The sequence below is a fragment of the Panthera pardus genome, unplaced genomic scaffold (assembly GCF_024362965.1).
Source record: "Panthera pardus isolate Hobbes unplaced genomic scaffold, ASM2436296v1 HiC_scaffold_20, whole genome shotgun sequence".
In the NCBI taxonomy this organism is placed as follows: domain Eukaryota; kingdom Metazoa; phylum Chordata; class Mammalia; order Carnivora; family Felidae; genus Panthera; species Panthera pardus.
Window position 1 is genome coordinate 40134979 of NW_026526766.1, and position 13654 is coordinate 40148632.

The window sequence follows — 13654 nt, forward strand, 5'->3', positions numbered from 1 at the left end:
GACCAGCAACAGGTGTTGTGTACAGCTTTTACCCGTAGACCAACCATAATGAGACTGTAACTTCATCAAGCGAAAGGTACGTAAAAGACGGTATCACAATTCAATTGCATGTTGTAGGTAGGCCAGTTGCAGCAATGAGAATATAGAATTCCGAGAGTACCTGGTAATTCAAACATGCATCTAGTAACGCAGAGTGTTCTGTAATACTGAGGAACGAGAAATAGAGCGTGTTGACTTTCAAGTTGGGAGGATTTATTTGCACTTAAAAATACAACTTCGAAGATGACATCTGTTTTCAAAAATGTCTTAATGTTAAAAATATGCTACAGGAACTGTTGTCTTCATGTTGAAAATGTGGATGTCATATCAGCATTAGCTTACAAGCCACGGGTGATAACATTAACAGAATCGGCAAGCAAATACTCATTGGGAACACAGTGTTTACATGAAAAATACCAGGGGTTCACAGTTTTCTTCTTTCTGCCTGACTTATATTGATAAAATGCTTTTATAGCCACAATCTATTTCATTTTCTGGTACCAGATCCAATGTCTATTTGACCAGCAGATGGATGCTACTCACACATTCATCTTACATAGAACTCACACATCTTCAATTTCTAAAAATGTTTTGCTCTGTAAAACTGTGACCACTGGGAATGGAAAAGATAGGAAACTAAGTTCAAGTGTAATGAGAAGAGAAAGAGGGAGATAAAATGTTGGCAATTTTTACTAATAAAACATTGAATTATAAAGTACGTACGGGTAGTTTAGATGATTCAACAAGAAACCATAGCATACACTGATTTACAAAGTCTATGACCTCTAACTATTTTTGTTTAATCCAAATAAAAGTGAAAAATACACATTTTCCAAGAATTTAAAAATCGATCTACATATCAAGGTAACATTAAGGGTTCTTAGGTAAGCAGAGCACAAGACAGGTTGATTTTGTTTGTGTTTTAAGGCAAAGTAAAATTTCCTCAGTGAAATACCTACAAAATAAATTTGCTTTAGAAATAAATTTCAGTAATAAAATAATACTTCTCACTTATTAAATATATATTTTACCTTTACATCTGATTTAGCAACTTACACCAAAAAATTCAAGAGTTCTATGAATATCTGCAAACAAATATTTAAAACGCTAGCATATGATTGCCTCAGCTGTAATTCCTTCAGGTGTTTGGATGTCAACAGTTAGCAAAGGGAAAAAATAATAAGGAATGAGCTACTTCCTTATAAAATTTTCCCCTTTAGACAAGCTGAGAATGCGACGTGCTGGTAAGAATGAAGTAATTTTTCCGGACAGCACATATCAATGGAACACGTGTTCTCCTTTTGCAAATCAAAGACCCAACGCTATGAGCACTGGGTGTTGTATGGAAACCAATTTGACAATAAGTTTCATATTTAAAAAAAAGAAAAAAAGAAAAAAACCGTACCCAACGCTACTGTTTTCTTCAACCATTAAATCAATACCCTAAGATTTATACTGTTTACCATAATGTCTTTTTTCATGTAAATTCTTTTCTTAAAAAAATAAATCACTGTATAGAAAGCAACTGTCTACTATGAAGAATAAAATCATTTCAGGTAAAAAAAAAAAAAAGAAGTAATTAATGAAAATTGTTTAAACTTGTTTACTAACCCGGACACTTGGTTCCAATAAATATAAGAAGGAATTAATATGTCTCTATGATTTCCCAAGCAGGGAATGTCATCCCTTCACATTGAGGAAGAACTTCCAGCATTTCAAAATAACCTAACTGCTTTAAAACTAAAACGATAAGCAATATTCTTTAACATGTCCGTTGTATCCAATTTCTCTGGCTATCAGTTCTGTTACACTGAGACGAACTTTTTTTTTTTTTTTCCTAAGTGATGGCAAACAGACTACCAATAATTAAAACAAATTTACTAGAAAATACTAAGCAGCAATAAAACAAAAGCTCCCACTGGGATATGCCAGCATCCCTTACATTCATCATTTAAATTGTATGTTTCTAAGAACTACTGGATTAACCTACAAGGTGTATTGTATATTAATATGCAACAAGTTTTACTTCATGAAGTTTGGTATTATAAAGTACCTTGAGATTTCCTATTAAATATCTGATCTGTAGGCATTAAATATAGTGAGGTGGATACTGTAAGGTCCAGGCAGGGTCGTACTACATACAGTACTGCTGTGCTGATACATTTGTAAACTGGACAAAATGGGGCTTGGACTTCCTCCGAAGTTAGATCCACACACCCCTCTGGGATAGATCAGGCCAAGAACCTGCTCAGCCTTCTGAACCCACAAAAATAGTCCCCGCGTCATTTCTTTCTATAGTTTTGAAGTTATAAACAGACTGGAATGGACTTCAATGCCATCAAAATCAGATAGCAACTGCTCGACAGAGAGGGTATTTGCTCTCACGATGAATTCTAACAGCAGAGGGAAAAAGATAAAACTACCAACAATGGGGAAGCAGGAATGAGGTTTCACAATAAGCAATATAATACAAAAGGAACAATATGTGAATAACTGGTCTGGAGGAGGGGAGACAATCTGGAGGAAATCCTTCACCCTTTCTGAAAGAGCAGGATAAAATATTGTCTACTTAGTATTTATAAGCTATTTTCTATCGATCTACCCATCTGATCTAGACATGTCTAAAGAGATTAAAAATATGTCAGGTATGTGAATATGTAACACTTAAATAAACATACACATTAAAAATATTAATAATAGGCAGTAAAAGGCTTAAAATATAGAACTTAAAATTCTTTTTTTAATGTTTATTATTTTGGGGAGAGAGACAGAGAGCAATCAGGGGAGGGGCAGAGAGAGAGGGAGACACAGAATCTGAAGCAGGCTCCAGGCTCTGAGCTGTCGGCACAGAGCCTGACACGGGGCTTGAACCCACAGCTTGCGAGATAATGACCTGAGCTGAAGTCGGCTGCTTAACCGACTGAGCCACCCAGGTGCCCCATAAAATATATAACTTTAAATAAACTATCTGCCAAATTATTCTCTAAGTGAGTAACTAGTGCCTAATATTCCTTAAATGGTCATATTAGCATAGCTGAGTCAATGTTGAAACACTAATAATATACAGGGATTGGAAAGGCCACCACATTTTTCAGAATAATGTTAACCTTAGAAAATGTTATTTTAATCATAAAATCTACTAACATCGCAAAGGTGAGCACAACTCGAATGGCTTGTGCTACTGCATCTGAAAAAAGAAGGAATGTCTCTAAAATCGGATTAAAAGAATAATGTTAAAAATATGGTCTCGATGTAGTATTTATGGAGCTCTGAGAGCGTGGAGAAGGATCAAAGATGACCCTGATCAATGATGAGATGAAAGTTTATGGGCACTTGAACAGAAAAAGCAAACCCCACAGATATATATATATACATATATTTGAGCCAGAACTGAAAATGTAACTGTAGTGATTGGGTGATCACAGTAGACAGCAAGGGAAAGCCAGAACTCCAGGAAGCATGCCCTTGGGAGGCCTTTACTTTAAACAGAACCACAGCATGTATAGAGGAGCACTCCCCAACACTCAGCATCATTCCAACACAAGCCACTAGCCACGTTTTGAGTGCTCAATAGTCCCACGTGGCCAGTGGTTACTATGCCAGACAGAGCAGGACTGAAGGAGAAACACCACTATCCAGAAGTTGAGTGAGGGGAGGAGATCATTTCCCAAGATTCATCCCAGGCCCTATGAATTATAATATCTTAGGGCATCTAAACGATCGCTGGCATCCTCCTTAACTCATTTTAACTAAATGCATTTGAATTTATGATTTGTAAATATGGAGAGAATAACTAAGAGAAAAAACACATATGTAAAAATGGAAATCAATAAAGAATTAATCAGAGTAACTCCAGAAATTTTTCAAGTTAGTCACAAAGACCTTTTTGTAATTATTATTTTCAGTGTGTCCAAAGGAAGAAAAACCATTATTGCAAAACATTGGGAGACCTACTTTAAAAGGAAGGATGAGAAGTAGAATCATGATGACTGTAGGGACGATTAGTCCCTACCACAATGTAACTACATCTACAAGTAGCTTCAAGAGAAGACCCATTAGCCTTCAAAAGGGGGGAAGCCGCCTTCTTTATATACACATCGCACTGATTTGAAGCTCTCATCAAAGACTCATTAGAGTGACCTCTAAGTTCAACCATAAGTTTCCAGGCCAAGTAGGAATGACACATAGCTCTGCTAAACTTCCTCCTTTGCAAAAGAGATAGTTACAGTGACAGATTGCTTCAATGATTAAAAATCTTCCTTGGTGCTGATTATTTGGAAATTCATCTCCCTACAGTTTCTACCCCACGTGCAGAAGAAACAGAATCGACGACCTTCCTTTTCCTATGTACCTTGAGACCCTGTATCCACAAGAAGCACAGACACATTAAAATACATGTCCATGTAAGAGTTGATGAAGTTAATCTTCCATTAATTATCAAGCGGAAATCACGCCTTCCTTGTCACCAATCCTACAAAGCATAACCTCTACTTGAGTCTTAAATGTATACAGCACTAATCAGAACCCTGGCTCTCCATTTAGAGAAAAGGAAGAAAGAAAATTATACCAAAAACTACACAAATTGCACAAACTGTCAGACACATTGGCAGCCCAAACCCATCACATATGCCCCTCAAAACATTAGATAAAATATTGTCACTTCAGCACTCATTCTTCACAAAGCACCCTGAATCCAAAATAACTCCAAAAATGCAGTATTAGCTGATGTAACATGAAACTGATGCCACCATGGCATCTTAAACAGGACGGGAAACAGGTAAATATTTGTAGCATTAATGATAGTACAACACTTAAACATTCATTGGATACACTATCCACATTACCAGATAACCATAAAAAGAATAGGAAGGAAAAATATAAACAAAATAAGAAACAAAAATAACAAGGGAAAAAATTTTAACGGGAGCTAGGAATTTCTTTTACAGTTGTTTGGCAGTGAAGAATTAAAATAAAATAAAAAAAAACCAATATTAACTTATATATTTTTTTATATTACCCCAGAAAGAGAAGTCTTCACTGACATTGGCTGTGACCTGCTGCTTCTCACAAAAACAATAGAATATGGGAGTTTATACTTTAAAAAAATAATGCTACCAAAGCTCTTCAAAAGGATTTATAAACTACTTCTCAAGTATATACAAAATAATTATTAAACATATTTTCCACTGCTGACATTATAATAGCAGTTCATTCCATTTCCTCTCGCCTGGACCCCAAGTAAAGCTATGTAATTCGTATTAATAACACAGGACAGCTACCAACATGCTCCTGAAGGGCTAGTACTCTGACTCAAGTTATATTAATCATTTTCCGTCGGAAAGACAGCCTCAGCATTGGTCAAGAATTAGTACCTTATAAGAAAACAAGACCAAATACCTGCTAGGTACAGAATTACGTAGCAGGAAACAAACAGTAACGAGCAAGTTCATAATCTGGGTTATGCCAGACACATGAATAAATTTAAAGGTGTCTGAATTTCACACATTTCTTTCATTTTACATCAGAGACCACAAACTCGGCCAATACTTTTGTGTTGATATTGTAATCAGTGCATAAAAATCAGAATTATTACAGCAACCCATAGCCTCTCACAGTTTACAAAAAGCCATCATATGCATTATCTAATCGAGCCGTCGCAAGCACCAAGCACTGCGCTGCTATCCCCACTGGGGAGACTGAGTCCCAGAAAGGATGAGACTTGCTCCATGTCAAGGAACAACGGACTAACAGAGACGGGCTCCTGACTCCCAATCTGGGGCTGTTTCTGTTAAACTGCAGAGGCTTCCAGCTTCCATGTAAGTTATTCTTCAACACAGAATAGAAATAGGACAAAACCCTGATCCATGGATCCATGAATTGTCTTTCCTCGCCCTGGATGCCATCTTGTTATTAGCCCCAGTACATACAAATGGCGGAAGTGGGGGCAGACAGTGATGACTGCAAAATAGGACACATACTTTGTGGAAATAGTTTGGGCTGAACAGTTTGACATTGTTTGCTGAAAATACCTAATACACAGACTGACCGTTATAAAACTGAGAGAGACCTAGAAAGACATCTGTGCTTTTGCCATTTCACAGATGAGGAAAATACACTGATTCAGAGAGCAGGGGGCTCCCTAAAGGTCACCCCAATGACTGCTAATCAGTAGCAGAGCCAGGCTCTCCGCTGCATCCTGTCCTGATTGTGTTTCCTAGTTCAAGGACGAAGCACAGTCCGGATATTTACAAGGAACCATCACAGTGCTAGAGAGATTAGAAAATTAGATCTCACTCACCAACATCACGAGTATAAAAATTATTGATATTTTACATATCGTTTAAAGCAGCAGGAAATTTACTTCCTATAGACAAAAATAACCAACATATGTATTGTAGACTCTCATTGCTAAGGTTGAGGATAATTTCTAAAATATGACTTATCTTCCCTTTAGTTTTTTGAATTTTGTTATTATAACAGACTTAAGTACATTCAAAAAAAAAGGGTAGTCTCTCAAAAATGTCACTACCTTTAACATACATGAAGAATAAAAAACAAAACAAAACAAAACCTAATATGTCACCATCTTTTCTAGATATAGTTCCCTTCATCCTATTAAGGACATTATCCTGTCCCTATTCACACCCATTGCTTGTCTTATTCAGGACACTTCAGGTTATTGTTAATCTTTTTTGAATGTAGGTGATTTTTATTTCCCCTCTTACATTTAAATACTAAGCAACAAAATATCTCTGACCAACAAACCTAAAAATGGCTCAACTTATAAGCCATTTGCTACTTAAACATTAATTACCACATTAAAAAAATAAATAATCTAATTAGACTTCATTATTTTGTGAGTCCTTTAAAAGACTTCTTCACTCTCCAATTCAAATCTAATATGAAATTCTTTTCGGAGAGGCAAAATATAAGAATTTTCTAGACAGTACTCGATATTGAACATCGTTTCATAGGAAAAAAAAAAAAACACACAGACACAGATCAACAGTAAACCACAGAGATGATAGAAAATATTGACAATAAAATTAGTTTTTTGTCTCTCATTCGCAAGATCACTTTTCCACTTTAATGAAAGGCCTGATCTACAGCAGATGCCGGTGCTGAGGGAAAATTCCATCCTTCATGTTCTGATCAATCTGAGGAAGTTTTTTTCCACAGGTGAAGAGCTGCCTGAATTCGAAAGTGTAGTCTGGACTCCATGGAGTAATCTTTGTAGTTGTTTCTAAAGACAATAACAATAAAATTGTAATGTCAAAATTCCTTCATATCCAAGGGCAATACCACCATCTCCCCTTCTTCTCATCTTCATTACTTATTTGCTTCCAAACTTGAATAGGCATTAACAGCAGATCTTGGGGAAATGTAGATTCTGATCCTGTGGGGGAAGGAGGATGGCAATAGTCTATATTTCTAGAAGTCTCCTGGCAGTGATTTGAAAGTCATACTTTGAGTAGCAAGGTTCTATTTAATGAGCAAGCCATTGACAAACGAGGCAAGAAGCTTATGAAGAGGGTTTCGTATATTCTGTGAACTATTATTCCTAAATAGTTGAGCTCCTTTTCTAAACCAGGAATTTTTAAGGCAGCCTCGGGTGAACGTCATCAATCACCACTTCCCCACCCCCTCAAAAAAAAAAAAAAATCATTCTGAAACGCTCATGCAACAACTACAACAAAGACAGCCACATGATGTGGTGACACCACAATTACTCCTATTCTCCACAGGCAAGTAACAATGGTTTGGCCAATAATTATTGTGTGACAAGGTCAGAAGGGGCCATAAGAATCCACGGATTCGCTGACAACTCTGTTTATTAGATGATTCATGGTCACTTCTGTCTGCTAGGATTGCTAAGAATCAGCACAACAGAATGGCTTCGACTTTGGGCTCCTACTTTCACACACCGCCCTGGTCCATGGGCAAGCTGTAACTCCTTCCTTTCAGTGGCAGTCATTTCTTTCTATAGCTCTTCATTGTACACAGGTCTAAGAACTACTTAATGGTAACCGTGATTAGGGTTATTATTTATTCACAATATGGGTTATTATTCATAAACTGAATCAACATCTTACTAGAGTTTACCAAAGGATGTAACTGGATAGTTTCCTAAAGGTCTGGTCACTAACTTTGGCAACTCTGCGAAGCTCCAACTACATAAGGGAAAGTGCAGACAGCTGACAGTCCCAAAATGTCCAGGAAGTCCGTTTACAGAGGCATCATCAGCACTGGCTGGAGCTGGTGGTGACTTTTGATTGCTGATGGTCTTCCCGTTTAGTGGTGACTTACCAGTCTTATTTTCATCATTATAAATTTGTCTTACTGTGCATTCCTTAGGTAACACCAAGTGTGTCCAAATAACGGATACTTCGAACGACAGTAATTATAGTCTCTAATTTTCCAATAGCTAGATTTGAAGATACATACATGTCAGCTGAAATATGAGTCATTCTCACTCTCAACAAATTAGCTTTAAAAGTGACTCACTCAGATATCACCCTTTAAAAAAAAAAAAAAAAAGGCAGCAGCAGTAGCAGCCTCTCTCAGCTCCATGATGCCCCCAAAGCTTCTTCCTCATTACTATGCTTTATTCACAGCAAAACATCCTGAAAATGGCCTGAAGCAGCTGACTCCATTTTCTCCCCTCACTGGTCAAAGTCACTTGATCTTCATGCTGCCAAGTTCTCTGGACTCAGCTTGCCTGGCCTCTCAGCAGCCCTGATCACAACTGACCACTGTCTTCTCTTTGGAACACTTTGCTCGCTTGGCTTTCCTGGATGTCTTCCTTACTCACTGGCCACTTCTTCTGAATCTTATTGTTTAATCTCTAAAATGATGGCGTATCCCAAGGCGCTGTGCTGGACCTCTTTCTCTAGCTTTATAATTTTCCCAAAATGGTTTCATCAAGTATCGTGGCTTCAAATATCACTGTCTCTTGTGCTGGTGACTTTGAAATCTCTATACTTGGCCTTGACGTTTGCACTGAACTCCATGCTTGTACTGCCAACTCACCATCTCCACACAGACACCTAACAAGCACTTCAAAATACCATGGTCCAAACAGAAGTATGTTTTCTCCTCTCCCAGAACCTGCTCTTCTAAGTATATCTCATTTCAGTAAAAAGTATCGTTTACTACCTAGTGGCTCAACCCCCCAGTTTAGAGGTTTCCTAGCTGTGGCTTCGGCCAGGAATGCTCCCCACCCAGTCTTCTGGTGACCGATCTTCTCAAGACTGGCTTTAATTATGCGAATCTCAACTACAACATCACCTCCTCGAGGAAACCTCCCAGACTCGACCCAATCTAAAGTAATACCCAGGGACTCTGTACCATATTGTAAATCTCAGCAAAGCATGTACCATTGCTATTTTTCTTATTTATTTGTTTATTCAACATCTCCCTCTAAGTAAGTTGCCTGCTTATGTATAGTTGTCTGTCTAGAGCCTTTACTAGTGTCCGGCACAAAATAAGTGCTCAGTGAATACCTGCTGAACTTGAGTAAATGAACAAACCAATGAATCACTAAGCTGTTTATAGCCTAAAGCTATTATGTCATTCTTTCTCCACTGTAAGAAGCATTCAAGAGGTTTGTGGTCAAACAGACCACAGGGGTTTTGTCTCTGCTAAGTGAGCCATGATCACAAGTCTGAGAGCCATTGTCTAGCAGAAATGAAAGTGCTTTGAAATTACCACAGTAGACAAAAGGAAAAGAGAGCCAGGGAGAGCTTCCGAGGGCTTCTTCAAATCACTGGCTCTTCAAGGAAATGAGAGATATGGCTGAATATACCAAGGGTCAGCAAATCATGACCAAAATAATGGCCAAATCCAGACACACCCATTTATTTACATATTATCTTCTATGACTGCTTTCATATACAGTTGAGTAGTTGCAATGAGACCTTAATTTTTTGTAAAACCAAAAATACTTATTATCTGGCCCTTTATAGAGTTTGCCAACCCCAATACAAAAGAGAATAAGTTAGAATCAGTCATATAGGGGTGCCTCAGTGGCTCAGTAGGTTAGGGATCCAATTCTTGATTTCAGCTCAGGTCATGATCTCATAGTTTGTGAGTCTGAAACCCCACATCAGGCTCCACACTGAAGCCTGCTTGGATTCCCTCTCTCCCTCTCGTTCTGCCCCTCCCATACTCGCACATGCATATACACTCACTGTCTCTCTCTCAAAATAAATAAAACTTAAAAAAAAAAAAAAAAAACAGGGGCGCCTGGGTGGCGCAGTCGGTTAAGCCTCCGACTTCAGCCAGGTCACGATCTCGCGGTCCGTGAGTTCGAGCCCCGCGTCGGGCTCTGGGCTGATGGCTCAGAGCCTGGAGCCTGTTTCCGATTCTGTGTCTCCCTCTCTCTCTGCCCCTCCCCCTTTCATGCTCTGTCTCTCTCTGTCCCAAAAATAAATAAAAAACATTGAAAAAAAAAAAATTAAAAAAAAAACAAAGAAAACTGTCATACAGATTCCCACAATCACAATATTTGTAAATAGTCACAGAGTCAAAAAGGTTAGAAATAGCACAACTACAGCAAAACACATGAGCGTAACATCATTACTAAGTTTTCATTAAGGTTTTAACCTCTAAGTATATAACATTACTGCTGCTGTTATACTGGTATTGACATTCCAGACTCTACAGCAAGCAGGAAAAGCTGCCATCACCACTTACCTTGCAGTTTCTAGGGTCTTTATGGCCTTGTCAATTTCCCCTTGGCTTTTGTACAAAAAGGCCAACTCAAACAGAGTAAATGGCACTAGGTAGTGGTCATACTTCAGTAGCTTTTCACTAAAAGAATGAATGAAAAGTGATTAAGTCTTAACAGAAGAGACGACTTGTTCCCTTTCAATGCATGTACTTTCCCCATTCCTCAGAAAACAGGTGCAGCACTAAGCCTATTACCAGACAGAACTGTCATTATAAAGTCTAAGAACTTAACAAACTATACCAATAAGTAATATGCTTTGAATATATTAAACTTTTATTTTAATCCTTAATCTAAATCCAGCACTAAGCGTTGTTTACACCCCTGAGGAATATGAATGTATGCAGATCTTCAAAGATTAACCCTGGAAAACACAAGGTCATCCTCCTAAAAAAGATGAACAGGTTCAGGAAATGATTCCATTTAGATATAAGAACATTGTATTATTTTATACAGTGAAGTTTTATAAGGCTAAAAAAAGTCAATAAAGAAGTTGTCAACACTTCTGTTTTCAGCAATATTATGAAATCTGACCATAAAACATCTGGAAGCAATAAAAAATATATATAAGTAACGCCCTTCCAAATGCATAGCTAGGCTCACAAGAACATAGAAAAGACTCTCAAACTAACAACAACAAAAAAAGTCAGAACTCTAAGTGTGTGGATGATGTCAAAGCAGTATTGGGATATGCTTCAGCCTTAATCAACCAGGGCTTTGTATCTCAATGTCCATGAGGGAGATGAGGCCTTATGCCCACATAAGAGCAGAGACTGAGTCCTCTGTATAAATCAGGGGCCATACTCCATCAGAGAAAGGGCAGGTTGGAAAAACCCACTCCCCAGCATAGTAGGAAGACAAGGGAAGTTGGCTCCTTGGCCTGCACTCCAGGTTGGAAGGAAAAAAACACATTCCTTGGGAAATTAATAACCAATAGGCCTGCCCCCACATGAATTTGCAATTCAAATTTACATGGCCCTGGGGTGCCTGGGTGGCTCAGTAGGTTGAGCATCTGCGGCTCAGGTCATGATCTCATGGCTCATGAGTTCCAGCCCCACGTCAAGCTCTGTGCTGACAGCTCAGAGTCTGGAGCCTGCTTCGGATTCTGTGTCTCCCTCTCTCTCTCTCTCTCTCTGCCCCTCCCTCGCACATTCTCTTTCTCTCTCTCTCTCTCAAAAATAAACATTAAAAAAAAACAAAAAACAAATTTACATGGCCCAAATGATCCAAGGACCTCTAAGCAATGATATTAACATGAAAGTGGGCCTGGGCTGAAACTGCTTTGAGGGCATCTGGCAGAAATAAAAGCAAAATCACTTTAGAGAAACTCTTCTTCAATCCTAGCCTCAGAGACGTCTCAAGACAAAACCCCAAAGAGGGGAGCTCACGATCCAAAATTACAAAACACATGAGCCAACAATTCACTATAGATTCGATAAACGTAACACATAGCACAAATGGGTCATCCTTTTGATCCTTCCAGGAGCACGAGTAAAATAGAACTCAAGGAATACTTCTTTAACATGTTTCCTTAAAGCAGTATATTACTTATTTGGGAAAGACATGGTCACTTCCCTCTTATCAGAACACCTGTCCTGACCAGTCCTCCTACATTCTCGTATAAAACAGCGTTTAGTTTTCACAGAACTTAGGGTTCTGCTTAAACTACCCAGTGGAAATGCATACAGCCATGTTCTTCTTGGTCTATAGCTTTGCTCTCCAAGGACAAAGAGAACACTACTGGATTCTCTCCCTGGGAACACCGAGGGAAATGTTAGCAGCAGGAGATAACCCATCACTGTCTCACAGCAACTTCCTGGAAACCACGGTGCGCACGCCGCTTGGCTTCCTTGTCTGTCGGTACCTTTGGATGACGTGGTTGAAGCACAGCTCCGCCTGCAAGGGCCGCTGCAAGTTCTTCAGGCAGCACCCTTTCAGCAGCTTCACCAGGCACTCATCGTCCACAGAGTAGTCGCTCAAACCTTAAAGCAAAACAAGCAGAAATCACACACAAAAGGAGAAACACTTAAAAATCGTAATTAAGAGGCAGAACTAATAGCTATTTGGTTTCAGAGGGATCTTTCTTTCAAATTTATTTATTTTGAGAGAGAGTAAGCACCAGTGGGGGAGGGGTGGAGAGAGGGAGAGGGAGAGAATCGCAAGCAGGATCCCTGCTGTCAGCATGGAGCCCAGCATGGGGTTCAAACTCACAAACCGAGAGATCACGACCTGAGTCGATACCAAGAGTTGGAAGTTTAGCCGAATGAGCCACCCAGGCAGGTATTCCTCAGAGGTATCATTTAAACACAAGGGAAGTATTTTTAGCACTTGTTATGTTTCACTTAATAAAATACAATGAAAATATTTTAAATTAAAAGAATAGAGAGTTTACTACATTAATACACCAATTTACTAAGGGGTTCACTCTATCCACTTAAAAATCTTTTCTCAGGGGTGCCTGGGTGGCTGGTTCCAACTCTTAGTTTAGGTTCAGGTCATGATCGCACAGTTCCTGGATTCGAGCTCCACGTTGGGCTCTGCACTGTTAGCAAGGGGCCTGCTTGGATTTCTCTCTCCCTCTCCCTGCCCCTCCCCAACATACATACACACATATGCTTGCTTACTCTCTCTCTCTCAAAATAAATCAACTTTAAAAAAATATTTGAGATCCTAAAAAAATACATATTATAAAAAAAAAATCTTTTTTTAGGTGCTCATTCTTGGAGTTATGTAACCTTAGATGTAACAATAGGAAACCTGAACTCTAAATGAAGCAAGAGCTTTATTAATCCTATAAAAGGTAAAGCAGTGAGGAGCAAGGAGCCTGCCTCGTCCTGTGGTTCTGGCGTCTAACTGTGCTGGCTTCACGCATAAGCGGATAACACT

The 13654-nt window shown here is 38.8% G+C and overlaps 1 protein-coding gene across 1 annotated transcript in view; it reads right to left on the minus strand.

The window, feature by feature from the left end:
• Positions 1-230: 230 nt before the first annotated feature.
• The window catches only part of TTC39B (tetratricopeptide repeat domain 39B), a 129978-nt gene continuing 116554 nt past the window's right edge, over positions 231-13654 (minus strand). Inside the window, 3 exon segments of the mRNA XM_019415453.2 lie at positions 231-7282; positions 10735-10851; positions 12633-12750. Coding sequence (XP_019270998.2) covers positions 7192-7282; positions 10735-10851; positions 12633-12750 — 326 coding nt within the window. The 3' untranslated portion in view covers positions 231-7191.